The sequence below is a fragment of the Mauremys mutica genome, chromosome 5, assembly GCF_020497125.1.
Source record: "Mauremys mutica isolate MM-2020 ecotype Southern chromosome 5, ASM2049712v1, whole genome shotgun sequence".
Lineage (NCBI taxonomy): Eukaryota > Metazoa > Chordata > Testudines > Geoemydidae > Mauremys > Mauremys mutica.
This window is the reverse complement of record NC_059076.1, coordinates 118,159,993-118,187,541: the sequence shown is the minus strand read 5'-3', so window position 1 is coordinate 118,187,541 and position 27,549 is coordinate 118,159,993. Positions and strand designations below refer to the sequence as shown.

The following is a 27,549-nucleotide window of genomic DNA, read 5'->3' as shown; positions in this document are numbered from 1 at the left end:
TAAAATATCATACAGACAATAATTTATATATATATAATACTCTGAAATGTAAGTAAATATTTATATTCCAGTTGATTTATTTTATAATTATATGGTAAAAAATGAGAAAGTAAGGAACTTTTCATTAATAGTGTGCTGTGTTTTTATGTCTGATTTTGTAAGCAGGTAATTTTCAAGTGAGGTGAAACTTGGGGTACACAAGACAAATCAGACTCCTGAAGGGGGTACAGTAGTCTGGAAAGGTGGAAAGCCACTGCTTTGGAGCATGGCAGAGAAGTGGCCTTTGTTTCAAGAATGTGCTTTTTGCTGTCCCTGTGAAAATGTGCCCAATTTTGGCCAAATTATAAACCTCTACAAATCTGTTTGCACATGCTCAGTGGAGACTTATTAGAGTTTGGCATCTAAATTCTCTGAAGATTCCATCTACACCGAGCATGCTCCATCCCCTCCTAGCTCCTATGTGCTGACTAGACTGTATATGTATCAACCCCATAGAGCAACTGATCATGCTTCATCCCGGGGCTACAGGGGCTGGACCAGAACTTTTCATCCAATTGCTTCTCGCAGCAACCGGCCGATGCTGTGGCCCTGAGTGCCAGAATTCAGAGCAGGGAGATCATTCAACCCCCTTGTGTATATGCATTATGTCTTAAATTACATGATCACAAACTATTGCACAAGCATCCTTAATTTCAGTATTTCCTAACTTTTGAGTGCTTGACTTGGTAACTGTAATATTCTTTTAACATAGTTTTATTTTTTGAGCTGGTGGTGAGGGGGATTCACGTATACGCACACACATTGTGTGTGTTGCAAACTTGTTGTTTCTGCAGAATCCTATGAAGAGTAAGAAACCATATTTGGAGAGTTAAACGTATTTGAGACTCTGAATATATGAGCAAAATAGGGTCATTGGCAGCATCTAATTCCATGGGGATTGGTGTGCACTGGTTGTACAGCTGACTGTAGTATTTGCAAAGAGACCAAGGACTGAATATTATAATATTCCCTTCAGTTGAGACATGGTTGGTAGTATGGGTTTTAAAAGCCATCATTGTCGCTAATTCTGTACCTGTTCAGTGGATAAATGGAGGAATTCGCTTTCAGGTCCTGTTGATCAACTACTTTTCACAAACACTAAAATATTTTTTTTTTATTTATTTGTAAATGAAGAATTGCTTGAGGAACAGGCTGAACAGTTTGTAGGATTTAATATTTAGGCTTTTTGAGGTAAAACAGCTGCATTTTATTATTACAGTAAACATGTTGCAAACTTTTCCAGGGTCTCTACTGTCTCATCTGAAACTTATCAGAGACTTAGCTTGAAGAACCAATCAAACCAGTAATTTGCCATAACTGGAAAAAAATGTTTATTATGTGCAATACATTTTATTTTCATTTTGGTTTAATTTTTATATCAGTCACACTTAACTAGATTTAAGCTGCAAATATGTGTTCAAGACTTACATCGTCAATCACGTAAAAGTGATAGTATAATAAAATCTATTTATAGTCTGTGTGCAAAAGCATACAGTGCTATCTTTTCATGCAAAGTGGCATGCAAGGACAAGAAATCCATTTCTCTAATACTGAATTGACTTCCAACTAGTGCAGGAATGGCAGAGGCAGGGCATTTAGAAAAGATATATGCTGTAAAAGATAATTGTCCTTCTGAATTAATTAACTCCAGTGACAAATGAGTGTCTCTTCACATGCAGCATGATATTTATTGCCTATTGCCTTTTGTAGAAAATATTATTTGTCTCTGTGTTGCTAATCTTCTGGAACTAGATTAATTTCCATGTGAAAGAGATAATGGCTATATTAATTTATTTTATCAACAACTAATCAAAACACATGCTTTTTTTTCTTTTTTCCCCTGTGTTGCTTTCAGAGAAGCGTAAATACTTATGGCAAGACCTGTATTACTGTGGGTGGATAGTGAGTTTGGAATCATTTCATAAAGTCTGTGCAGTTATACAGTCACTAACATATTTGATCTGTTAGGAATGTATTTCTCTTCACAGCATTCATTTGTACGATGTTTTTGTTTGCTTTTAATCTGAGAGATATGTTAATGTTTTTAAAATATCTTTCTTTCATTTTTCTTTTCCTCTCTATTATTGACTACAAATTGAAATCTAAAAATAGTCAGATTCCATTAAAGTTATGCTATTGAAATTGACTCACTTTGACAAATTTGTGTTGTTATTAGACTAATACTGTGCGATCTTCCTGCTCTGATCTGAATGCCATTCAGTAGTATAAAATCTAATGGTACTAGTTAACTTTTTTTTGTGATGGGAATTGTGTGTCATCTGAAGCCCTAAGCACTCCTAACTATATTTTACAGCTTGAAGGTAGCAAATCTGACTCGTGCAGATGCTGATCTGGAAGCATATCGAATGCAGATGTGCAAAGAGGTGATTGCCATGTTGATGAAGAACATGGTTTTCAGACACAATCTCTCTCCTAATGTGGAGAAAAGGATGGGTTCAATTCTCAAAAAGCAATTTTTTGCAATGGAGAATGAAGTTCAGGAGGAGTATACGAGGAAGATGGTGGCTTTAACCGCAGAATGTAATCTAGAGACTAGGAAGGAAATGGAGGCTCAGCACCAACGAGAGAGAGCTGCAAATGATGAGGCTGAAGAATTAATCAAGCGACTGAATGAGAAGGTAAATCAGGTGTGAAAGTAACACAACAATTTGTATGAAATGTTATTTTTTTCCTGTGGTTTCTCTTTTAGACTGTAATGGCCATACTGTTTTTATTTTCTTGCTATTGCAAATGCCTAATGAGAATTCCAGTAGTCTTTGTACATTTCACCTCTGTTTACTTAAAAAAGAAACCCCCCAAATTAATGTTTCATATTTGTCAAACCTCATAACTTCAATTAAGATGGCTTAGAAGGAGTAACCAACACAATTCATTATTTGCTACTGGTGCTGCACTGTAGATTGTTGTCATATGCCATGAATGTGTATACCTATGTATTGAATGTAACATTGCTGCTGTTCAAGCTGCCCATTTTTCAGTGAATTGTAGGGACAATATAATTCATATTAGGAACATATTCCCACAGACCAAGGTGTGCAGACTTCCACCATAGAGTCTTAAATTCTTTGTCACATTCTTGCATATGCTACAAAAGAAAAAAATGTTTTATTTGAATGCAGTGTACTTGTTGTTTAGTGCTTTTATGGTAATTCATAACACTTTTTTTTTTTTTCAGAAATGGTTACTGTGATAAAAATGACCCACCAAAGATAATAGCAGTGTGTAGGGGTTGGTGGGAAAGGGTTTGATGCAACGACTACTGTATGGAGGCGTATTGTAAGAGGATGCAGGGTGGTGCAGACCTGTTGAGCTCTTCCATAGGAACAAACATGTATATGAGCTGTGACTCTTGCAAGGGTTCACTTGTCATTTTGACATATTTACACTAGCAGGCAGAAGGACTCAGCTGAAATTTGCTGTCTCTGCCTCTCCTTGAAGCTGTCCCAGCTACCTTTCTGTACAGTACAGTACGGCATTGTACTTTTTCTAGTGTTTTTTTCCAGTTTGGTTTTAGAAGTCCCAAGTAATGGGAGCCACTAAGAGATCCTGGATTGTCGCTGGGGAAGAGCGACAAAACCAGACCCTTGAGCTTCTGTGCTGATCCATTTATCTCCTCCCTCCCTCCCCCCTCCCCCCTCAACTGTTGTGCTCTTTGCACTCATAGAAGCAGAGAAAAGAGGACTAAAATCTATGAAAGAATCTTTACTAGCTTTAGAGATCCTATATTTCATGTAATTTCGCTTTTCCTCTGGAATGTGAAGGAAAGTGGCATTGCAGGGGAATAAAATGCAGCAGTCCAAAGACGAGAAATGTGGGTGAGAGACCAGATACAGAAGGGAGAAGCTTGGTGTGCCAATATAGACCTTAGCTAAAATAGGAAACATGATGTTAGTTGAATGGGATCAGCCCTCCTTCTGTTCTCTCTCACACTATAAGTTTGTCTCTGGGTGCAGACGATGGCTAAAAATCTAAGGGTGGTATTTTTCAGAAGTGCTCAGCTTGGCTTAACTGCTGGGAGCAGAGTGAGGCCTGTGTTGAGTGCTTATGAAAATCCCACTCTAAAATGTTTATCATTTTCCTATTGTTCCGTGGGTGTGGGAGGAAGCACACCCACGGAACAATGGATTTTATTTCCGATATGTATTCTTGGCTGAAGTATGAGTATCTCCCAGAGCAGCCACTAGTAATTTCTGAACTGAACTCTCAGATGTGGCTCTTAAAGGGCGTCCCTGTTTCCTTTCTTATCTGGTGCATATTTTTATTGATTGTGCAATTCAGACACTGAAATTTTCCCACCGGAATGTAATCATTGATTTTAACAGGGGCACATTTTCACAGAGATGTCTCTGGGTTACACTGTTGTGGTACTGGTGTTTTGCTTGTCTAAACAAAGGCTCTTAATATACAAAACTATTTTGTACTTTAATGACAAATTGTGTAGGGCAGGAAACCTGGGCAGTTCTGAAGGTTGAGTCATACATTTAAGCAGGTAATTGCATGTTTCAATTATTTAGTTGTGTGCAGGGTTGTTGTAGCCATGTTAGGCCCAGGATATTTGAGAGATAAGGTAGGTGAGGTAATATCTTTTATTGGACCAACTTCTGTGGTCAGAGAAACAAGCTTTCCAATTTACACAGAGCTCTTATTCAGGTCTGGGAAAGGTACTTAGAGTGTCACAGTTAAATACAAGGTGGAACTGATTGTTTAGGATAAGTAGTTAACACATATTTCAAGGGATTATTCAAGGTGGAGTGACCCTTTAACAGCCCTTCAGTCAGAAGGAGGGGGGGAAGGACCTGGGGGTGGGGGGTTGGAGTTGTTATTGGGTTATAGATTGTTGTAATATGCCATACATCCAGTGTCCCTATTCCATCCATCTTTGTTAGTGTCTAACAAAGTTATGAATTTAAGCTCCCAGAGTCCTCTTTTGAAGCTGTGTAGATTTCCTTTGAGAATGAGAACTGAGAGGTCGGATAGCGAGTGATTGTTTTGTGAAAAGTGTTCACCACAGGTGATAGGGTGTTTTTGACTTCTGTCATTTTCCTGTGTGAGTTCACTGGAGAGAGTAGTGGTTGTCTGGTTTCACCCACATAATTATTATTGAGGCATTTACTGCACTGGATGAGATACACTTTTCCTTGAATGGTCCCTTGAAAGATGTGTTAACTATTTATGTTAAACAATCTGTTCCACCTTGTATTTAGCTTGGGTGTTTCCCAAACCGGAAGAAGTGCTGTGGTGGCTGGAAAGCTTTTCTCTCTGACCAACACAAGTTGGTCCAATAAAAGATAATACTGCATCCACCTTGTCAACCTGTTTAGTTGTCATTCAAATCTTAATTGAACAGTTGCTCTCTAAGTCAGTTTTTAAGTTTTTCTACCTTTTTAACAAGTGTACAAGGAGCATCAGATATATTCCACTGCATCTACCAGGATTTCTGGTTTTAGAAAGATTGGCCCTGATTCTGAACGGAACCTAAAAGAACAGACCCCTGCATCTCTTCCAAGTTCCAGTGATTTCAATGGGATCTGCACTGAAATCTGTGCAGTGGTCCATGCCAGTGGATTCCATTGCTATTCCAGGACCACAAAGGGGCACAAGCAGAGAATTTTTTTCTTTTTTTGTGCCATTACATCTAGCCAAAAATTTTTGTGTGTACTTAAATCTATAACTAATTTGGATGGAAAAGTAAGGTATCATTTCTTCATTTTCACCCAACAAATTACTGTGAGAAAGTTTGTTTCTTTTGACATTTGCGTTGTAAGCTTTGGAGATGTCTTTACATTGCTAATAAGGCACAAGCAAAAACCAAGCGTCTTTGTTTTTCAGAAACCGTGAATACCAGAGTTACGTATCTGACTAATGAACAGGAAGGGAGTTGTGTACTGCTGATGCTCTCCCTGTCCCATACATCTATATGAAGCTTTACCGCAAACAACAGATTTATTCAAAATGCATATTAATATTTTATTATGTATTATGGATAGCTTGTATCTAGATCAGGGGTCCTCAAACTTCATTGCATCGTGACTCCCTTCTGACAACTAAAATTACTACAGGACCCCAGGAATGGGGACCGAAGCCTGAGCTTGCTGCCCCAGGTTGGGGGGCCCCAAGCCCCACTGCCCCAGGCGGGAGGGCCAAAGAAGAAGCCCAAGGGCTTCAGCCTCACGCAGGAGGCATATAACCTAAGCCCCGCTGCCCAGGGCTGACACCCTTGGGCTTTGGCTTCAGCCCCAGGCCCCAACAAGTCTAACACCAGCCCTAGCGACCCTATTAAAATAGGTTGTGACCCACTTTGTGGTCCTGACCCACAGTTTGAGAAGCCCTGATCTAGATGCACCCCTTGCCAATGATCACACAGTCTATATTGTCCTTTTTAGGGGCTACAATATTTTAGTTTAGCTTAAAATATATATATATATTTTTTTTTGTAGTGGAGTTTGGAGTTATCATTCTTTTGTCTGCTCCCTTGATTTTTGTGCATCAGCATATGGTAGCTTTGGAACCACTTACCTTGCCACATTCAGCTTTAAAGGTTCGATCCTACTCCCTCTGAAGCCAGTGGCACATCTCCCAGGGAGTTCAGTGGCATAGGATTAAAAGATATAGGCAAAATTCACTTTTTGCCAAGTTTTCACAGAGTAAATAAACCTACTGTTGTGTGTGGAAGAGTAGAAGTGTTGATTTGAGTAATTTGAAAAGGATTAAAAACAACAGTTGCAAAGCTCGAAGCCCTTACTCTTGCCAGCATAGGAGGAAAACAAAGATATCAGTTTTGTGGGTTTTGTGTTTGTTTTTTTAATCTTGGATGGCACACAGGTACTATTTTGATACTGTAGTGATGGATATCCTGCCATTATTAGAACCTGAATTCACAGACTGAACATTTGCGAGATTGCACTCTCTCTACTGGCTGATGAATGGTACTGCACAACATTTATGGTCTAAGTCTCCAGCCCTGCCCCCTCCTTCCCCCCAAAGATTTAAGCATATTCTTGGCTGCACAAAGTGCAAGAAGCCCCATTGCAGTTAATGTACATGCTACTTTATTAGTAAAAACATTTTAAGGATTGCAGTAGAATTTTATAAGGAATTTTAGAGGATACTTCTTCAGTTCCGAAAAGTCTTCATTATGCCTTGGCAATGTGATCTGGGTTATTAGTTGAATATGTGTAACCCTTTGTGTTATGGATAGATGAACAACTTCATCTTCTAGCACTGGCTTTTCTGTTGAATATTGAAAATATGATTTAATATTAATATTTTATTTCAAAACAGCTGCTCATTTCAGATCATTCAAAGAGGAATGAGTATAGTATGCATTGAATACATGTGAGCTTGTTGTAATCATTATTCTCAGTAATATTGGTACTTTTAAAAATATATTAAACACTGGTAATCATTTGGGCTTGCGTGTTTTTGTTTTTGTTTTTTGTCCTCTTCCAGTCTGCTATAGAATACAGATGTCTTCTGGAAAAAATTCACAAACTTGAGCAGAACCACATGAAGAGGTTCCTTTTGGTGAGGCAGGAGGAGTACTTCGCAAAAGCTTATCGACAGCTGGCTATTTTCCAGAGAACAGAGCTCCATAATGCCTTTTTTACACAGATAAAAAATGCCATTTTCAAGGGAGAATTGAAGTTAGAAGCAGCCAAAGCATTAGTGCAGGATTACTCTAAAATACAGGTAATGACAAATATTCCAGTCTTAACTTCCCCACAGAAAGCCATCACATAGTAATGTTTGTGAAATGTTTCTGTAATTATCTCCACTTGTAGAGCTTTTGATGTTGCACTCTATATAATTTTATAAAAATATGCTGATGAGTGTGAATATAATGTAATTAAAATATGCTTCATGCAAAAGGTCTCTTGTAAGGTATCATTACAAAGCTTATAATCTACTGAGTGTGGTCATCCTATTTGTATAAATGTATCACTCTTGTATCTGAAACTAGAAATATGAAATATAACTCAGAAGGTCTGTTGTAATTATGCACAGTGTGGGCCATTGTCAGAGAAAAACAGAGTTCTCACTCTCTGGTTGGGTGCAGCAAAGTCAGATACTTTATTATCTCTAGCAATTGCGTGGAGGAAGAGAGCTAAACAGGTCTCTCTCCAGGTAAACAATTACAGCAAGCATTTATACCTTTTGTTACATACAATAATAAGCAGCAGCTGCATTTTGTTTATACATAGGTCATCTTGAGATCTTATTTTTCTCACTTCTATTTAGACTATAGTCTACATTCCATGTCTAACACAAGGTCGCAACAACTTCTCACACAGTTCTTTCCCACTCGCTTCACACAATCCTCGCTTCAACAAGTCTCACATTATTAGGGTTACAGCTAGCCTTACTCTTGCTCACAGAGGGGACTGTTTTCGTTGAAATCCCCTTCAAATCCCTGTCAATTCTTGCTCTACTTCCACAGCCATTAATGGTGGTTTGGAATCTTGATGGCTTTCATCAGCCAGGACAATTGACTGTCGATGGCTCTGTTTGCAGGCAGGCCTTCCTGTGAGCCAGCCTGGGAAGAATAAAGGCTTGGCGTCTCACAGGAAATGTGACCATGTCACCTGGTACTGAAATCCATCCTAAACCTGGTGCATTTCCTTGGGGGGGGGCGGGGCTCAGAGAGACAAAAGATTCCCGCCTTGTGCCAAAAATATAGAAGTGAGTGGAACAGAACAAAGGGGGCTGCAATCATGAGAAATCCCCTAGCTACCACCTGAGCTGGAACAAGGGCTGTACCGGGGAAAGGATTGTACTGAGACTAGGAAGGCATCCAGTCTGTGATAGAAGCTTATTGAAACATCTCTGAGGATGAGATTTTATGTGTATTCAGTTTTGTTACTGTATCAGGTTTAGACTTGCATGTTTTATTTTATTTTGCATTGTAATTCACTTTGTTCTGTCTGCTATTACTTGGAACCACTTAAATCCTACTTTCTGTATTTAGTAAAATCACTTTTTACTTATTAATTAACCCAGAGTCTGTATTAATACCTGGGGGGAGGGGGGGCAAACAGCTGTGCATATCTTTCTATCAGTGTTATAGAGGGTGAACAATTTGAGTTTACCCTGTATAAGCTTTATACAAGATAAAACGGATTTATTTGGGGTTTGGACCTGTCATAGGTCTCACCCCCACTTAGAGCTGTTGGGTTCCAATATGGGGACCTGCATGGACTCCCCTAAACTAAAATCCTAGTTTAGATCTGGTAAAAGCTGCCACCACCCAATAATGTACGTGTATTGGGACACAGTCCTTCCCCAAAATCCTTGGGGATCCCAAGAGCCCCAAATCCCTGGAGTTCTTACACCTAGGAGAAATAAACCATTCCCCCCTGCTTCCTCCCCCCTCCCTTTTCCTAGGAGAGATACCGGGATTCAACTACAGAGGAATGCCTTCCTCCTCCCTCCTCCCCTTCCCTAGTCCTTGGGAAAAATACCTTGATTCAAACTCCTTGAATCTCTACACACAGGGAAGCAGCCCACTTCCCCTCTCCCTCTTTCCTAGCCACTCTGGAGAGATACACACCGATTCAACTCTGTGAATCAACCTTAGGAGGAACTCACTCTTCCCCCCTCCCCTTCCCTTGAATCTCCACAAGAGAAGGAATTAACCAAGTCCAAAAAAAAGAAAAGAATTTATTAAAAGAACAAAAAGAAAGTACACTATCTCTGTAATACCCGGATGGAACAATACACAGAGTCTAACTTATAAACCTGGAGAGAATTCCCCCTCCCCCTTCTTTCTCAGTAAAAGCAAAGTAACAGCAATCAGGAATAAAGAATTTATCCAGCAAACACACAATTGCAAATGTAGAAATCAAATTATAAGACTAATCTGCCTTTCTAATTAATACTCACTATTGGATAGTAGGAACTACTCCAGGAGAACTTGGAGACATGTCTGGCCTCTCTTAGATCCAAAGAGAGAACGAACAATCCAACAAAGAACACAGACAAAGGCTTCCCTCCACAGAGATTTGAAATTATCCTGTCCCTTGATTGGTCCTCTGGTCAGGTGTTTCTGAGGTTATTGAGCTTGTTAACCCTTTCCAGGTAAAAGAGACCTTAACCCTGATCTGTTTATTTATGACAGGACCCCATTGGGAGTTGAGCATCTGAGTGTTAAAGACAGGAACACTTCTTAAGCTGCTTTCAGTCAAGCCTACAGCTGTTAGGGGACGTGGTTCAGTCCTGGGTCTGGTTTTGCAGCAGGCTAGTGGGTCTGGCTCAAACCAGGCAGGGCACTGAAGTCCCAAGCTGCCAGGGCTGGAAAGCAGGGGCAGAAGTAGTCTTGGCACATCAGTTGGCAGCCCCACGGGGGTTTCTGTCATCCAGCCCGTCACAGAGCTTTGCTGTGTTATCACTTTTAAACTGATTGACAACAGAAATAAGATGCAAAACTACTGCCCCTTAATTTTGAAAATTTAAAGTCTAGACAAAAATTATTAATGCATGTACATAACAGTCCCCAATAATGATAGGAGTTGTGCATATTCACTCAGGCAGTCTGTGCGGCTAACTGGGTTTTACATTACAAATCTGAATAAAACTTGGCCTGTTTTTAAAACTCCTGAGTAAAATCTTCAAAGGTGCTTAAGTGACTTAGACCCTAAGATTTAGGATCCTAAGTCACATAGGCACTTTTGGAAATTTCACACTCTATCTTAAAGTGAAAATTGTTGTTGTTGTTTTGTTTTTTAAGAGCATGGCTCTGCATATGCTTTCTACTGAGCATAGAGCTTACTACCTTTGGGCCCCAGTTCAGCAAGCATGTACCTAGTTTAGGCACATGAGTAGTCCTGCTAAAGTCAACAGGACTGGTTGTGCTCTTAAATTTAGGGACGTGCTTCAAGTATCTTGTTGTATCAGGACCTTGAGTAGTCTCATTGACCTCTATGGACTACTCTGGGTAGTAAGCACTGTGCTCAGTGGCTGGCTGTTCAGGCCTGAAGATCAACACACTGTGTTAAACTGATGCAACTGTAATAACTTGACATAATCATCTAATTTAAAATACTTTTAACTAGCTTGTATGGAAGTTCATTGTTGTTTTTCATTTGTAAAGGCTGTTTAATATTCTTATAATGCACAAAACTGGTCTAAATAGCACTCTCTCAGATGTTAGTTAAAATGAACATAACTTCTAATTAGACATATGTGTTCACATTCTTTCCTATAGGAGGACATTGAAGAGCTAATGGATTTTTTGCAGGCTAATAAGAAGTATCATCTGAGTAAAAGATTTGCTTACAGAGAGTACCTAATAAATAATATACATTTATGGGATTCCCAAGCCTCTTCTCTCTTGAACACAGCAGCAAGCCAGATAACAAGTCTCATTAACAAGACAGAAAGGTAAATATAATCTCTATTTTAACTATTTCTGGTGTCTCCACTCCTATGTTATGAGTGACATATGGTACTCTTCAAAAATATTTTTTCTATACCTAATAAAGGTTAATGAATAGAATTTAAAAGTTTACTGAGAAGATTTATTATTTTTTAAATAATTCAATAGAATATTTAGCAGTTACCATATTGGTTATCCAGCATCATAGTGTAATATACTGTCTTTGGCCCTGGTCCCACAACACAGAAATACTGCTGTCTCACAGACCCAGTTAGAGCCCATTGACTTCAGTGGAGCTCTAAATGGGTACATCAGTTTATTTCTGTGCTGCATGTTACAGGATCAGGGTCATTGTGTGTGAGTGACTAATATTGCCCTCTGGTAGCAGCCCTACTGAGAGAATAAGGTAATTTCCACTAATATTAGTGGCTAGAGAGATTCTTTAGCCCACGTGGTAGAAGCATGTGCTTTTGGAGCTTTTAGTCAAGGGTTCTAGTCCCAACCCTTGTGTGTGATCTAGACCTGAATTATGTGTTGCTGTGAATGTGTTCAAATAAGATCTTGGTTATTTTCTTTTCTCCCGGCCTCACTCCAGGTCATACAAATACATGTCCAAACTTCCATGTTTGATGTTAATATGTGATTTGCTTAACTGGATCATTTAGTTTTAGATTGATGCAGCGTCTTATGAGTGTTTCGGCCAGTTTCCTTGACTGATGGGAACATGTACAGTTAGACTTATTAACAGACGCCCAGATTCTGCTGCTGGAGGATTATGGCTCCCACTGAAGCTAGCAAGTTTGGGGCTGATTATAGATCCTTTACTTACTTACTTTACTGTAGGGTGAAGAGCTGGATATATGGTCTCAAATTGGCATGCATAAAAGTTTTCCAAAGCAAAGATGGTCTCCACAGTTGACTGAGCTTATAAATAATATAATTGGTATAGATCTTTATTAGCAGACAAGCCACATGCTGCTGGGAATATTAAAAAAAAATGTTGGCTAAAGTAATAAGTAAAAATGAATTGCAGAAAAAAATATTTATTTAACTGCTTTGGGGTATTTCTTTTAGATCATATAGACTCTGGGCTGATTCAGATATTGTATTTGAGGATACCGTAGAAATATCCCTGAAGGTTATATAGAGACATAAAAATGATGAACTAGTGCTGGTGAAATGAGCAGTTAAAATTATGTGACAATAAAGAACAGTTTGAGGGAAAACTCTAGCTAGTACCAAGAGAGCTGCAGCATCTGCTAGCCTGGCATGTGGTGAAACGACTGAAGAGTATGCCGGGAAAGTAGAATGTGTCAGTGTTCAGGAAAGCAAATTACTAATTTTTCTGTTGATCCTGTGCCCGTATCTTTCTTTATATATTTTAGACATCTATACTGGAGCCAGCTGTCAGTCATCTGGGTGACACGAATTAAGAAACAAATAGAAAATAAATTAATATAATCCAAACTTCGCAGCCAGTAACAGGAGCATATAGACATATTACTATTTAAATTGTTTTCTTTCCTGCGATGGTTCTCAACTGAAAGGTAAAAATAATAGAAGATTTAGAGTAGGGCTGCCAAACAATCAAAAAAATAAATCGCAATTAATCGTAGTTTTAATTGCACTGTTAAACTATAATAGAATACCATCCATTTAAATATTTTTGGATATTTTCTGTATTTTCAAAGATAGGCTCAAGGTCCTGGACTTCAGCTCTGCTTGGGACTTGGGGCTCCGGGCTTCATCCCCCATAGGGCTCGGGGCTCCGGTCCATATGGGACTCAGGGTTCCAGCCCAGCACTTCATCCCACCTGTGAAGCTGCGCACTGGGGCTTCAGCCTCCCTCCCGCCGCCACCGATGCCTCTCTCCCCATCCAGAGGAATACAATTAAGGTGTTAAAAAATAATGCGTTAATTTTGTTTTCAGTTCATCGCAGGCATTAACTGTAATTGATGGACAGCCCTAGTTTAGATGCCCAAAGGAAGACTGATATGCGGTACCAGATTTTTTTTCATAATTTCAAATTTTAAACTAAATTCTGAAAAGTTAGAGACACTTGCAAAACAAAGGCCTGGTCTACACTACGAGTTTATATCGAATTTAGCAGAATTAAACTGCATTAACCCTGCAGCCATCCACACAACGAAGCCCTTTATATCGATATAAAGGGCTCTTAATACCGGTATCTGTAATCTTCCCCGACGAGGGGAGTAGCGCTGAAATCGGTATTGCCATTTCAGATTAGGGTTAGTGTGGCCACAATTCGACGGTATTGGCCTTCGGGCGCTATCCCACAGTTCACCATTGTGACCGCTCTGGACAGCAATCTGAACTCGGATGCACTGGCCAGGTAGACAGGAAAAGCCTCGTGAACTTTTGAATTTCATTTCCTGTTTGCCCAGCGTGGAACGCCGATCAGCACGGGTGACCATGCAGTCCCAGAATCAAAAAAGAGCTCCAGCATGGACCGTACGGGAGATACTGAATCTGATCTCTGTATGAGGAGATGAATCTGTTCTATCAGAACTCCGTTCCAAAAGACGAAATGCCAGAGCATTTGAAAAAATCTCCAAGGCTATGATAGACAGAGGCCACAGCAGGGACTCAACACAGTGCTGCATGACAAGCGTAACGGAAAGCCAAAGAATCAAATGGACGCTCATGGAGGGAGGAAGGGGGGACTGAGCACTCGAGCTATCCCACAGTTTCCGCAGTCTCCAAAAACTATTTGCATTCTTGGCTGAGCTCCCAATGCCTGAAGGATCAAAAACATTGTCGCGGCTGGTTCAGGGTATATGTTGTCAATCTCCCTCCCTCTCCATCCCCAGGAAAGAAAAGGGAAAAATATTGTTTCTCGCCTTTTTTCAATGTCCCCATATGTCTACTGGATGCTGCTGGTAGATGCGGTGCTGCAGCTGAACAGCAGCATCCCCTCCCCTTCCCTTCCTAATGGCAGATGGTGCAATAGGCCTGATAGCCATCATCATCATCTCATGAGTGCTCCTGGCTGGCCTCGGTGAGGTCGGCCGGGGGCGCCTGGGCAAAAATGGGAATGACTCCCAGTCATTCCCTTCTTTAAGCTTTGTCTCCTGGAGATTCAGTCCTGCCTTGAATATCATAGCAGCTGGAGGCTGCCTCCCCCCCGTTTTATCTCAATAAAGTCAGTGTTTCTTATTCATGCATTCTTTATTACTTCGTCACACAAATGGGGGGATAACTGCCACGGTAGCCCAGGAGGGGTGTGGGAGGAGGGAAGCAACGGGTGGGGTTGTTGCGGGGCACCCCTAGAATGGCATGCAGCCCATCATTTATGCGGGATGTCTGGGGCTCAGACCTGGAACGGCTGTCCTCTCTGGTTCTTTAGTAGGTTTGACCGATATTCTAGGCAGGACTGACTCTACCTTTAGACAAAACGTAAAGAAGGGAATGACCTGGCAAGTCATTCCCATTTTTCTCCATGCGCCCCCAGCTGACCTCACCGAGGCCAGCCAGGAGCACCCATGACAGCAGCAGATGGTACAATAGGACTGGTAACTGTCATTGCCAATTTCCAAAGCAGCAGACGGTACAACAGGACTGGTAACTGTCTCTGCTAACTTACAAAGGCAAGTGAATGCTGCTGTGTAGCACTGCAGTACCACGTCTGTCAGCAGCATCCAGTAGACATACGGTGACAGTGAAAAAAGGCTAAACGGGCTCCATGGTTGCCGTGCTATGGCGTCTGCCAGGGCAATCCAGGGAAAAGGGCGCGAAATGATTGTCTGCCATTGCTTTCACGGAGGGAGGATTGACTGATGACATTTACCCAGAATCACCCGCGACACTGTTTTTGCCCCATCATGCATTGGGATCTCAACCCAGAATTCCAATGAGCGGGGGAGACTGCGGGAACTATGGGATAGCTATGGGATAGCTACCCACAGTGCAACGCTCCGGAAATCGATGCTAGCCTCGGTACATGGACGCACACCGCTGAATTAATGTGCTTAGAGTGGCCGCGTGCACTCAACTTTATACAAACTGTTTCCAAATACCGGTTTCTGTAAAATCGGAATAATCCCATAGTGTAGATATACCCAAAGTGACATTACTCTGTTATTTTGTGTGACCCTCCTATAACTTCAGATCCCTGCCCCACACACACAGAGCATGTTTGCTTTCAGAAAATTGGCAAGACCTATGTGCTATTTTTTCATTCCCTGGATGTTGATATTGTAAAACTACACAGTATAGTAGTTCAAAACATTCTCCCGAGTTAGGCAAAGCTGAGAATCATGCCCAAAACCCAGAAGAAGAAGAATTCCATGGAAGGTTGGCCAGAATTTCAATCTTTAATTATAAGGGGAATTGGGGAATATTTACAGACCAGAGCATAAGAAATATTAAGAGCAAGAAAAGTCTGAACCAAAATGCTGATCCTTTTAAATTGTATCATTAATCTCCTCTTCTTTTTCATCTTATCCTTCAACTCCCGCTTCTCTAATTACAGATGTCGATGTTCCTTTATCAAAACCAGTATACAGTAGATTAGGTACTTTAAACGTATACTTATGGATGGGATTAAAGGGAATTTTGAGATGCATAATTGTTTGGGAAAAGAGGTGGATGAAATAGAATACACAAACAAATTCAGAGGTAGCATAAAACAGGCATGACATAAATGCTGTAAAGGACTTTTAAAAGCAGAGCTTAATAGAATGTTTAAAATATATTGGGTAAAAAGTCAATTGAGATTCATGTGAAAAAGATACTGTAAGAATGTTAACAAAATAAGTAAATGGTGGGTTTCAGTTATAAAAACAGCCGCTCTAGGACTATAGAGAAAATTTCAAACAAAATCTAGAGGCCAGTATTTTGAAACGTGGCTGTCTAAAGTTAGCATTTAAATAAGAAGCCTGACTTTTCTGAACAGCTCAGCTCCTTTTGAAAATCAAGCTGCTGATTTGGGTGCCTAAATATGGATTTAGGTGCTTAACTCTAGGTATTGGCAATTGTGTTGGTCCCAAGATATTTGAGAGACAAGGTGAGTGAGGTAATATCTTTTATTGGAACAACTTCTGTTGGTGGACGAGAAAGCTTTTGAGTTGATCTCTTTTTGCCAACAGAATTTGATCCAGTAAAAGATATTACCTCACCCACTGTCTCTCTAATTCTAGGTATACAAGTTTGAAAATTTTGCCCATAATATAGTAGGCAATGATGGATATTCAGCTGTCTCTGGGCCAGATTCTCTTTCCATTCTGCCCTCTTTGCATCACACATTGCAAAGGGGCTGGAGTCTGGCCTGGTCAGCCTACTGAGAATTCTGCCAGGGGTTAGGGAGCTCTCAGGCAGCATAAAGTCGGTGTGGTTGGTTCCTATGCCAACCATGCCCCTTCACTCCCCCCATACAAACACTGGATTAGGGGTTGAGGGTGAGTGTAGCTGCATTCTGCCAAATCTCAGCTGGCCCCCTTAGTGACAGGGGCGGCTCTACGTTTTTGGCCGCCCCAAGCAGTCATGCGCGGGAGGTGCCCCGGAGCCACGGGAGCAGCGGACCTCCCGCGGGCATGACTGCAGAGGGACCGCTGGTCCCGCGTGGCTGCGGACGGTTTGCGGGTCCGGCGGCTCTGCTTGAGCTGCCGCAGGCATGCCTGCGGGAGGTCCAGCCGAGCCGCGGGACGAGCGCCCCCTCCGCAGTCATGCCTGCGTCAGGTCCGGTCCTCCCGGGGCTCCGGTGGACCTCCCGCAGGCATGACTGCGGCAGGTCCGCCGGCCCAGCCTGCCGCCCCCCCCCCCCCCGGCGGCAGGGAACGCCCCCTACATTTTGCCGCCCTAGGCACCAGCTTGTTTTGCTGGTGCCTAGAGCCGCCCCTGCTTAGGGAGCTGGACTGAAGCAGATGTGATCTGTGAAATAGGGATCTGTAACCAGCTATAAACAGCTCCTAGTCTGCTACCCTTTCCCTATGCTGAATGTGGAAGAGAGTCTGACTGTCTTTTACAAAGAAATGTTGTACTTTGTACATGGTTCCCTAGATGCAAGGGGACAGGTGTAATATCTGATTAAAATATAATTACGCAAGCCATTATTTCTGCCACTGGTATATAATTGCAATGAATCTTTTACAAAGTGTAACACATGGCCAGAAAGGGTTAAACAGCTTGCAGGCTAAGGCTCTGTCTACACTTCTGACATTACAGTGTGACCGCAGCAGTGCTGTGACATGGGCAGGATAGTCGGGCTTCATCGCTGGGAGAGAGATCGACCGAGGGGTGGTAGCTTTATCGCTGGGAGTGCGGCTCCCGTCAATAAAGCGCTGTCTAAACTCCTGCTTTTCAGCGCTGAAACATTTGTCCCTCTGGGTGAGGAGATGTTTTTTCACATCCCGAATGACTAAAGTTTTATCACTGAAAGTGGCAGTGTAGACACAGCCTCACTAACCCAAAGTGACCTTTAAAGACATGTTAGAAAGGTATGCGAATGGAAATTAAGGCCGTTCATGCTAAATAGGCTAGAACTTTGAAATGCAAACCTATATTGTTAGAAGTGATACTAATTGTGTGTATCTTTAATTCTAGCCTTGTAAACAGACAGTTCCTGTCTGTCACTATAGCTACTAATTCAGAGATCAAAAGGGAATATTAACATTTAGATGAATCTTGGGTAAAATAATGTCATTGTCTATATGTCTCTTTGAAGTTTATAATAGACTGCCTAATGGATAAATTGTCCTATGTTTATTCGTGTAACTAATTACTGGTGGTGTTTAGAAAGCAAAAGGTTACATCAAAAGCCTATTGTTTAGCCAGGACTGTGTGGTGAAGTGGCTGCTAGAACACTGTATAAAAAGACCCTGGGGTCCTGATCCTGTTCATCTCAGATTTGCTTAAGGTTTCATGCAGGGAAAGCCTAAGCCACAAGGACAGAGATCCCAGTTCTAACTGGATCGTCCTGAAATATAACCATTGTACTATAACCTAGGGATTATTTCTGAAAGAACTCTTTGCAACTACAAAGCTCACCATCTCTGCTATGAATCTGAATCTTAAGAATTGAACTCATGTCTGTATGTATATTGATCTTTTAACCATACTCTCTCTCTCTCTTGTTTTTTAGTAAATTTTAGTTTAGTTAATAAGAATTGTTATGTGGGAGGTAATGTGTCCAATCCTTTGGGATTGGTAGAACCTTTTCTTTTATATGATGAAATAAATTTTCAGAAATCATCATATTTGACTTAGGTACCTGAGGCTGGATCACTTTAAGGGAACTGTGTTGTTTGGACTTCTGAGTAACCAGTAAGGTAATAAAGAAGCTGTTTTATGCTGTCTTGGTAAATCTAAGTATTGGAATATCCACCAGCTTTATGGGGATTGTCTGCCCCATTCTTTGCAGTTCACCCTAATTGAGTGACCACAGCTGGTCCCCACTGGGACCCCAGTCACAGCCTGCTGCCCTTGCCCTATGCTGAATGTGGAAGAGAATCTGACTCTGTCTTTTACAAAGACATGTTATACTTTGAACATGGTTCCCTAGAGGCAAGAGGACAGGATTACCATATCTCTGGTGAAAATAGGACTTTCCTTTTTAAAGAAAAGAAACCAATTCTTGAGTTAAGTTATCCAGGAAAAGAATAGTAGAGGCTGGAAAATAAAGAACCACCAAATCCCAAACCCTGATGATTACAATGATGAAAAGTATAAATAAAATAAATAAATTGCTCTGCAAATCACTGGCCTCATGTAGGTATTTTCCAAACATCAAATTTGCTGTTGTGAATCAGACCATTGCAAGGCATCCTACCTTCAGCATTGGCCCCTCCCCAGTGTAGACCAGGCCTAAGAGTTAAGACACAGCCGATGAGTGAAACAAATAAGCAGGTAGCTATGTCTGAGATACCTGAATGAGAAAAATAATAGTGTCACCACATGTGATAGATATTGGTCATGTCACTTAATGCACTTCAGGAAAGTGTCCTAATAGTAAGGTGATAAGAGCTGTATACAGTAGAGTGGAATTTAGCATAGACTAGCTGTATGACCAATGCATAGCCAATCAGTAACAGTAATTGCAGTAATGAGAGGCGTGTCTACCATTGTGCAATATGTCACTGCAATATTTTCTGCTGTTGTCTGTCCTTTAATGCATAGAGCTATTTTATTTGTATACGTGCTATTGTGAGCAGATATCTTCATTGAGCTCGCCAGAATCTAACCTCCTCTCTTGCTTCAGAAGATTCCACAGCTTCAGTGCCCATCAGCATATTAGGAGTTTAGACCACTGCTGCTAATGCACATTATCTTACATATATGCAAGTTAAATGTCCTCTGCCGTCAAATTGTCCATTTCATTTATATGTTTAAATCCATCCAGAGTTTCTCATAATCCTCCATTTTACTGAACAAATCAACTTAGTGTCATTATCATACTTTACCACCTCCTTTTACTTTTTGTTCAAAATCTATTTAATAATTTTTGTCAAATACTGGCAATCACCTTGGTACCCCAACATTTGACCTGTAGGACAGCCTTCACTGTAACTTTTTTAATTGCTTTACTGGTTCGAACTGCATGACTGCCCTTATCCATTTATTAGTCATTTTCCTAAATAGTCTCATATGAGAGACCTTTTCAGAAAAGCATTCGGAAAAATCTAAGTGAATTACATTCATGCTGTTTTATCTACCATTTTGTTAACATTTCCAAAGAAATCTCATAGGCAGAAAGCTCTTTTTATCATTTTCCTTAGAAAAAAAACTATGCAGGGGTTGACCTGTCCAGGCAATACTGGTCCAAGTGTTGTACTATTTTAACCTTACTGGAACTCATAATAACCAGCTTCTCCAGCAGCACAAGGAACCCCACCATTCTGTAATTCCTGGGTTCTAGATAGTCAAAAAGGCACCAGATTAGTGACTTCCCAGTTGTTTTTCCTGAACAGTTGCTATTTTTAAAGTGCTATGGCTTCATTTCGCCAAGAACTCTGCTTCTTCACACTTCATTTCCTTCATAACCCTTTGATAACATCATCCGCTTCTGGCAATTTACTGGACTTGAGGAAGTCACATTGCAGTATGAATTTATCCATAGATTTCAATCTCTAATAAGACCACTATAATTTCCTGTGATATGTGGCCTTAAATCCTACCATCATCTACAGTAAAGTCCAAATCAAAACATTTCTCTTACTGATCTCTTTTAGTAGTGTACTTTTTATTCTTCTCCATTTAAGTGGAGTCCATTGCATCAATACATATTTCTCCAAACAGTCCTTTGATTTCCCCTTCCACCAGATAGAACTGGGTAGCTAACCTTCCCATTGTTATCATCATTGCGTCAGCAGAGCATAAGCCTTTAATCTCTTGGGGCCTGACCCCATCAGGTACTGAGCACTTGCTGTCTGCATTATGGTTAATGACTTGCTTAGCAGCTTTCTGGGTCTGGATTTTACTATGAGGAATTACTCGTTGCAATTCTGATCTGGACATCTGCAGAATACTGATCCAGTTGGGTGAAGTCCTGGTCCCACTAAAGTCCTTGGCAAAACTCCCATTGACTTCAGTGGGGCAAGGATTTCACCCCTTGTTTCTATCATGTGGGCTTTCTAATCAAATAGATTCCATCCCTTAGTCATGTCCACACTGGAGTGATCTTTCTAAAATAGCAGTGGTTTCCTTTACTCCTTAAGATATAATACAACTCTATACAACCTAACCTACCCGTCAGACAAACTATAGTTTGAAGTCTGAAGCCCTTTCACTATTTTTTTAAATTGTCACTCATACCTCGAGTTGTCAATTATACTGGGCATTCTAGCTGGCTCCTTTTTTAGTTTTGTCTTTAAATCTTGAGCGTTAGCCTGGAGACACTTTCATTTTTGTCTCTTAGAGGTATAACCATTATATTATTAGTGTTGTTTAACTGAAAATCTGCTTCTGCTTGAACTGATGGCTACACCTCCTTGTCTCTGTTGTTTGTGTCATGGGAAACTCAGTCCATATTCCTTTTTACTGGCCCCTGTGATTGTAGTACCCACAAGTACCTACAATTTAATCTGAGTGCCTTTTAAGATTTTTACATGTAAAAAAATTCCACAGAATAAATCAGCATGGAACTAATGAGATGTGTGTCTATCATCGTCCCCATCATCAGTGTGTATCTCTCACCGCCTTGGTCACTTAGCTGGCATGTTACATCACTTTCCCCCCCCCCCCCACCTTTCATCTCATGGCCCCAGTTCTGATTCCTGCTGCAGCCCCTTTACTCCGCTCTGGGTAGGGATTGTAAAGGGACTGCAAAGACTCCTGGGTAATTCCCCCCGCACAAAATAGATTAAAGGTATTTAAAAGTAATATCTTAATTCAGTGGTTCTCAAAGCCAGTCCGCCGCTTGTTCAGGGAAAGCCCCTGGCGGGCCAGGCCAGTTTGTTTACCTGCCGCATCCACAGGTTCGGCCGATCGCGGCTCCCACTGGCTGCGGTTCGCCGCTCCGGGCCAATGGGAGCTGCGGGAAGGGCGGCCAGCACATTCCTTGGCCCGCGCCGCTTCCCGCAGCCCCCATTGGCCTGGAGCGGCGAACCGCAGCCAATGGGAGCCGCTATCGACCGAACCTGCGGACGCGGCAGGTAAACAAACTGGCCTGGCCCATCAGGGGCTTTCCCTGAACAAGCGGCGAACCAGCTTTGAGAACCACTGTCTTAATTGATTATTATTTTGCATAACTTGCTCATTCTCTTATCTAATCCCACCACCCACAAAACTACTTTGTTTCCCCTTGTATTTGGCACAGAAAGGAGCCTAGATACAGAACTTGCAGTTCCCAAAGCTGAAGGGAGGCTTGGCACTGCCCAATCTATCTGCCACATCATTGGAATTTATAATCAATTGGTTTCAAGCAAGGACAAACATTATTTGGCTTCAAGTAGAGCATGTTGACAGCTGGTGGGATTGCTTTGAGAGCTTTTTCCCCACAGAAGATTTTTTTTTTTAAAGTGATGGATGGAAGTTGAAAAAATTGAGTTCTGCAAAACTTAACAAACCTATGTGATAAAGAGGGATGCTGAACTGAGCTCTCCATTAGAATTTAAAGCAAGTTTGATAGGCAGGGGACAGTGTTCTGTCGCTCATTTAATTGACTTGTTTAGCCTAACCAAAAGCAGGCTGAGGGGAGATATAATTACTCTCTATACATATATCAGAGGAATAAATACTAGGGAGGGAGAGGAATTATTTAAGCTCAGTACCAATGTGGACACAAGAACAAATAGATATAAACTGGCTATCAGGAAATTTAGACTTGAAATTAGATAAAGGTTTCTAACCATTAGAGGAGTGAAGTTCTGGAACAGCCTTCCAAGGGGAGTAGTGGGGGCAAAAGACATATCTGGCTTCAAGACTATGCTTGATAAGTTTATGGAGGGGGTGATATAATGGAATAGCCTAATTTTGGCAATTAATTCATCTTTGACTGCTAGTGGTAATTATGCCCGATGGCTTGTGATGGGATGTTAGATGGGGTGGGATCTGAGTTACTACAGAGAATTCTTTCCCGGGTGTCTGGCTGGTGAGTCTTGCCCACATGCTCAGGGTTTAACTGATTGCCATATTGGGGGTTGGGAAGGAATTTTCCTCCAGGGCAGATTGGCAGAAGCCCTGGGGGGTTTTCGCCTTCCTCTACAGCTTGGGGCCCGGGTCACTTCCTGGAAGATTCTCTGCACCTTGAAGTCTTTAAACCATGATTTGAGGACTTCAATGGCTCAGACACAGGTTTGATACAGGAGTGGGTGGGTGAGATTCTGCGGCCTGCATTGTTCAGGAGGTCAGACTAGATGATCATACTGGTCCCTTCTGATCTTAAAGTCTATGATTCTATGACTGTAAACTCTCAAATGGTAGATGGAGAAGCAAGTGCTGGCTTTGAACTGGAGCTCTCTATTCACTTTGGGCAAAATGCAAATGCCACACAACTAAATAAATATTCCTCAACTTTGCTTTAATTTGATTATTTGGGGAATTTGAGGTAACTCCCAACACCCTCACAGCCACCTGCCAGGCACTCTCAGCCCTGCACTCCCCAAAGCAGGTGAGAGGGGAGCTCTGTGGGGCCTGGGAGGCAGAGCGCAGGGCTGGAGACACGGGGCGTAGCCAGGTGATTCCTGGGGATGTCCTAGGCTCCTGGGGCTCAGCGAGCTTGACCGTACTGGCCCTTTAAAGCTGCAGCTTCTGCCCTTCCTAGGTAAATTCACAAAATCAATGGAAATTGGTCTCAGTCCTTTCCTGAAAAGGGCTGAATAAAGGATTGCAAGATTTGGCCCATAGTCCAACTATTGAAGTGTGTTGGAGACTTTGCTGGGACAGAGGCATGTGAGCCCCATATGTTATTAGGTCCTGATTTTCAGAGGGGCTGTGCACGCACAATTCCATTTGAAACCAATGTGAGCTGCATAGTGCTCAGCTTTTCTCAAAATTGGGTACTTGGAGACTAATTGAGGAAGGGTTTGAACAAAAATCCACAGTGTTAGGGATAGTACTTTCCGCCCAGGTTCCATTTTGACTCTTTTTTAACCTCCTCTTAGGGAATACTCATTTAATATTTAATATTTAGTATTTAATATTAGAAATATGTCTCGTGAGTCCTGGTGATAACTGCGAAAATCCCAAATCCTAACCTGGTTGATTTAAGATCCTCCTTTATATCCCTAAAGGTATTTGGGGAACTCCTGAGTGACAAGAATAGCAGCAGTCTTTATAATGCACTTAGAATTGTTCATAGGGAGAGAGAGATTTATCTGACTATGCTTTATTGCATCTAGCCCATGCACTCATGTGAATTAGACAAGTCAATGGAGTTAGACTGGTGTCATAATCTTGCAAGTCAACCCCGAATCCTATAAGTGTAAAACTGGGAAAGTTTGGTCTTTGGACTGGCTATATTTCTCTATTCATCCAAAATCCTGGTGATTCTTTTGATTTATTTTGAAAGTTATAGGAGAAGTAAGTGAAAGTCTTCGCACAGGTTTTGCTAACTATCATTTGTAGTGTGTATACAATTATTGTGCATGTGTGATAAGATATATGTATAATATTTAATATGTTAAATGTTAACATATTAAATGTTAAATATATATATAAGTGTAACATTTAATGGAGACTTTACATTTTTAGACTATAATGTATAAATATAAAACATGTCTAATTTGAATATTCTATACAATACTCTTCTTTTTCCTTGCATGAATCCCATCAAATGGGATCCATTCTACAAGTCCTCTCCTTCCAAAGTTCTCTTTTCAGTGCTGTATCCTCTATCACAACACATGCTAACATGTTTTCCTTTATGACATACCTCCACTTCTTCTTGGGTTGGCCTCTCTGTCTTTCTCTTTCGTCTTGAGTGGTTGTACTCCTTCCCATTAGTTGTCAGGACTGTGCTTGACATGACCAAACCACCTGAGCCTGCACTCTCTCATTTTTTCGTTTATGCACATTACTTTGAGCATTTTCTGTCTAACACTAACACTGTCTGTGTACGGGTCTCCTTGGTTTTTTTCTCTCCTTCCTTCCTATTCCCCCTTCACACCCCCATTTGTTTATTCACCTCTTGTCTATTATCTATATGCTATACTGTGAGCTTTCTGAGGCGTGGACTGTCTTTGTATTATTTGCTTGCATAGCGTCCAATACAGTGGGATCCTGAGCCTTGCAAGAGGCTTTGAGCAGGGGGTTGGACTAGATGACCTCCTGAGGTCTCTTCAAACCCTGATATTCTATGATTCTATTAAGCATTACAGCAACAGAAATAAGTAACTGTGTGCCTTTATACAAACACATGCTCTCTACTGTTAAGTATTCAAGGTAACCGGTATTAAACACTCTTATTACAGAGCTGGTCATTTGTCTGAAAATCATTTGGGAACACTTCTAGACCAAGCTCAGACAGAAGTTCATTCTGTTAAACAGAAGTTGGATCATAATTTAAAACAGGAAAAGCAAAGGCTTCACCAGAAACTCGTTACTAAGAGAAGACGAGAAATGTTGCAAAAGGTAATTATGTACAGTGTAACCATTTACCCTGTGATTATGCTGAAAAATACCTGATTAAATTGAAAGATAAAGCCTAATTCTTTTATGATGATGAAGATGATAAACATCCGTGCCAGGATAGTAGAGGAAAATCAGTCTTCATAATTTTTAGTGGCGTTACCACAATATACAGTAGAACCTCAGAGTTATGAATACCAGAGTTATGAACTGACTGGTTAACCACGCACCTTATTTGGAACTGGATATACACAACCAGGCAGAAGCAGAGACCAAAAAAAGAGCAAATACTGTACAGTACTGCATTAAACGTAAACTACTGAAAAAAATAAAGGGAAAGTTTAAAAAAAAATTGGCAAGGCAAGAAAACTGTATTCTGTGCTTGTTTCATTTAAATTCAGATGGTTAAAAGTAATATTTTTCTTCTGCATAGTAAAGTTTCAAAGCTGTAATAAGTCAATGTTCAGTTGTAAAGTTTTGAAAGAATAACCATAGTGTTTTGTTCAGAGTTACGAACATTTCAGAATTACAAACAACGTCCATTCCCAAGGTATTCATAGTTCTGAGGTTCTACTGTATTGTCTTAACTCAGCAGTTATTCATAGCCTGACGGCATAAGACCAGATCATTTCCTACCATTGAGAAAACCTGCAGGTAAGTGATATACATGAAGAAAATGCTGAGTTTCCATTTGTGGAATTTGACATCTCATCAGGTCAGGATTATAGGGTTAGATTCAACACAGTGGGGGCATGACCCTCCAAACGCACCGAGGTTCCAAACTCTATGGAGGAAAATGCCTTGGAGCTCTGGCAATCATGCAGAGGGCCAACACTTCCATTGTATTCTCTGGGCTTTGCCCATCTCCATCTTGACCTGGGTTAATTGACTTTACACCAAAATGCATAATTGGACAATTTAGACTCCTGTATGTGAATTGTAAAGAAATAATCAAAAGATGCAGGAAATCCATTGGGTTAGTTGGGACATACATTTCAAAATTTCAAAAGTGCTCTTAAAAGATAAATCGTGTTAAAACAAGGAGAGAGCAGGTGTGAAGAGAAATCTTGGGCTTCTTTCAGTGGCATTCAGTATCTTTTTTTTTTCTCCCCACAAGGGAAGCTTTGGCTAGCTTTACAGTGAAAATATTGCATAGTGTAATATGAAATATCAGTACACCATTTTTCTCTTCTTTCCTCTGTGTTTCTTTGATCAGAGTTTGCATTTGGAATTTTACCAGTTCATTAGATTTCTGACCCTTTCCGATATTTGAAAATATGTCAGGGCATGAGATAAATTGCACACTGCGTTTTTGTAGGTGTTAGCATTCTGTCTAACTTCAGCCCAAATTAATAGTGGCCTTTTGGGCACATATGAATGCAGTGCTGATATTAAGCAATGAAATTATTTTGAGTATTACAAAAAAAAATCATGTATAATTTCACCTTGGTATGAAATATGTATATAGGGGATTGGAACTTGAAAGAAGTTTTTTCTGTTTACCTTGTATCTTTTTTTTTTTAATTGGTAAATGAATCAGCAGAAAGAACAAAGAAAGGAGCAGATGTCGATAGGAGACACTTTCAAAACCACTAAAGAGGTTAGCCACTACTTGAGCCACTGGCAAAAGCTTCTGACTGATCATGCTGTTGAATTTGAAGAGCTTATTGAAAAGCTTGATAATGATGCCAGTGAAGAAATAAAAGTGCTTAGATTCACTTTGACAGAGAAAGCTATTGATGAACTTAAACGCATTCAGTATGGAGTAATCACTCAAGAATTGTTAAAACTGAATGTGCCAAAGCCATTCCTGCAACAAATTGTTGAGGAGCATAAAAAGGAAATTGCTATTCAGACTGAACAGCTTGAAAAAGAAGAACATGACAAAAATATGGCCACTGGAGAATGGCTTGAGAATACCAGGCAAAAACTGAGCCAAGAGCTGGAACACAGCATTGCAGAACAAAAAAAATTAAGGAGTTGGGAACAGTTAGTGTTCAAGTAAGTATCTGTCCATTTTCTTTTCTTGGTTATTCCTCTAGTAAGTATGAGTTTAACACACATGTAGGCTTAATTTTTAACTATAAATTCTTTG

General features: G+C 40.7%; 1 protein-coding gene across 1 annotated transcript in view; it reads left to right on the top strand.

Moving 5' to 3' along the window:
- The window catches only part of EVC2 (EvC ciliary complex subunit 2), a 157,833-nt gene that overhangs the window by 70,562 nt on the left and 59,722 nt on the right, over positions 1 to 27,549 (top strand). The window contains exons 10-14 of the mRNA XM_045017520.1: positions 2,354 to 2,678; positions 7,510 to 7,749; positions 11,261 to 11,436; positions 25,298 to 25,457; positions 26,995 to 27,455. Of these exons, the coding sequence (XP_044873455.1) occupies positions 2,354 to 2,678; positions 7,510 to 7,749; positions 11,261 to 11,436; positions 25,298 to 25,457; positions 26,995 to 27,455 (1,362 nt within the window). The remainder of the gene's footprint in view (positions 1 to 2,353; positions 2,679 to 7,509; positions 7,750 to 11,260; positions 11,437 to 25,297; positions 25,458 to 26,994; positions 27,456 to 27,549) is intronic.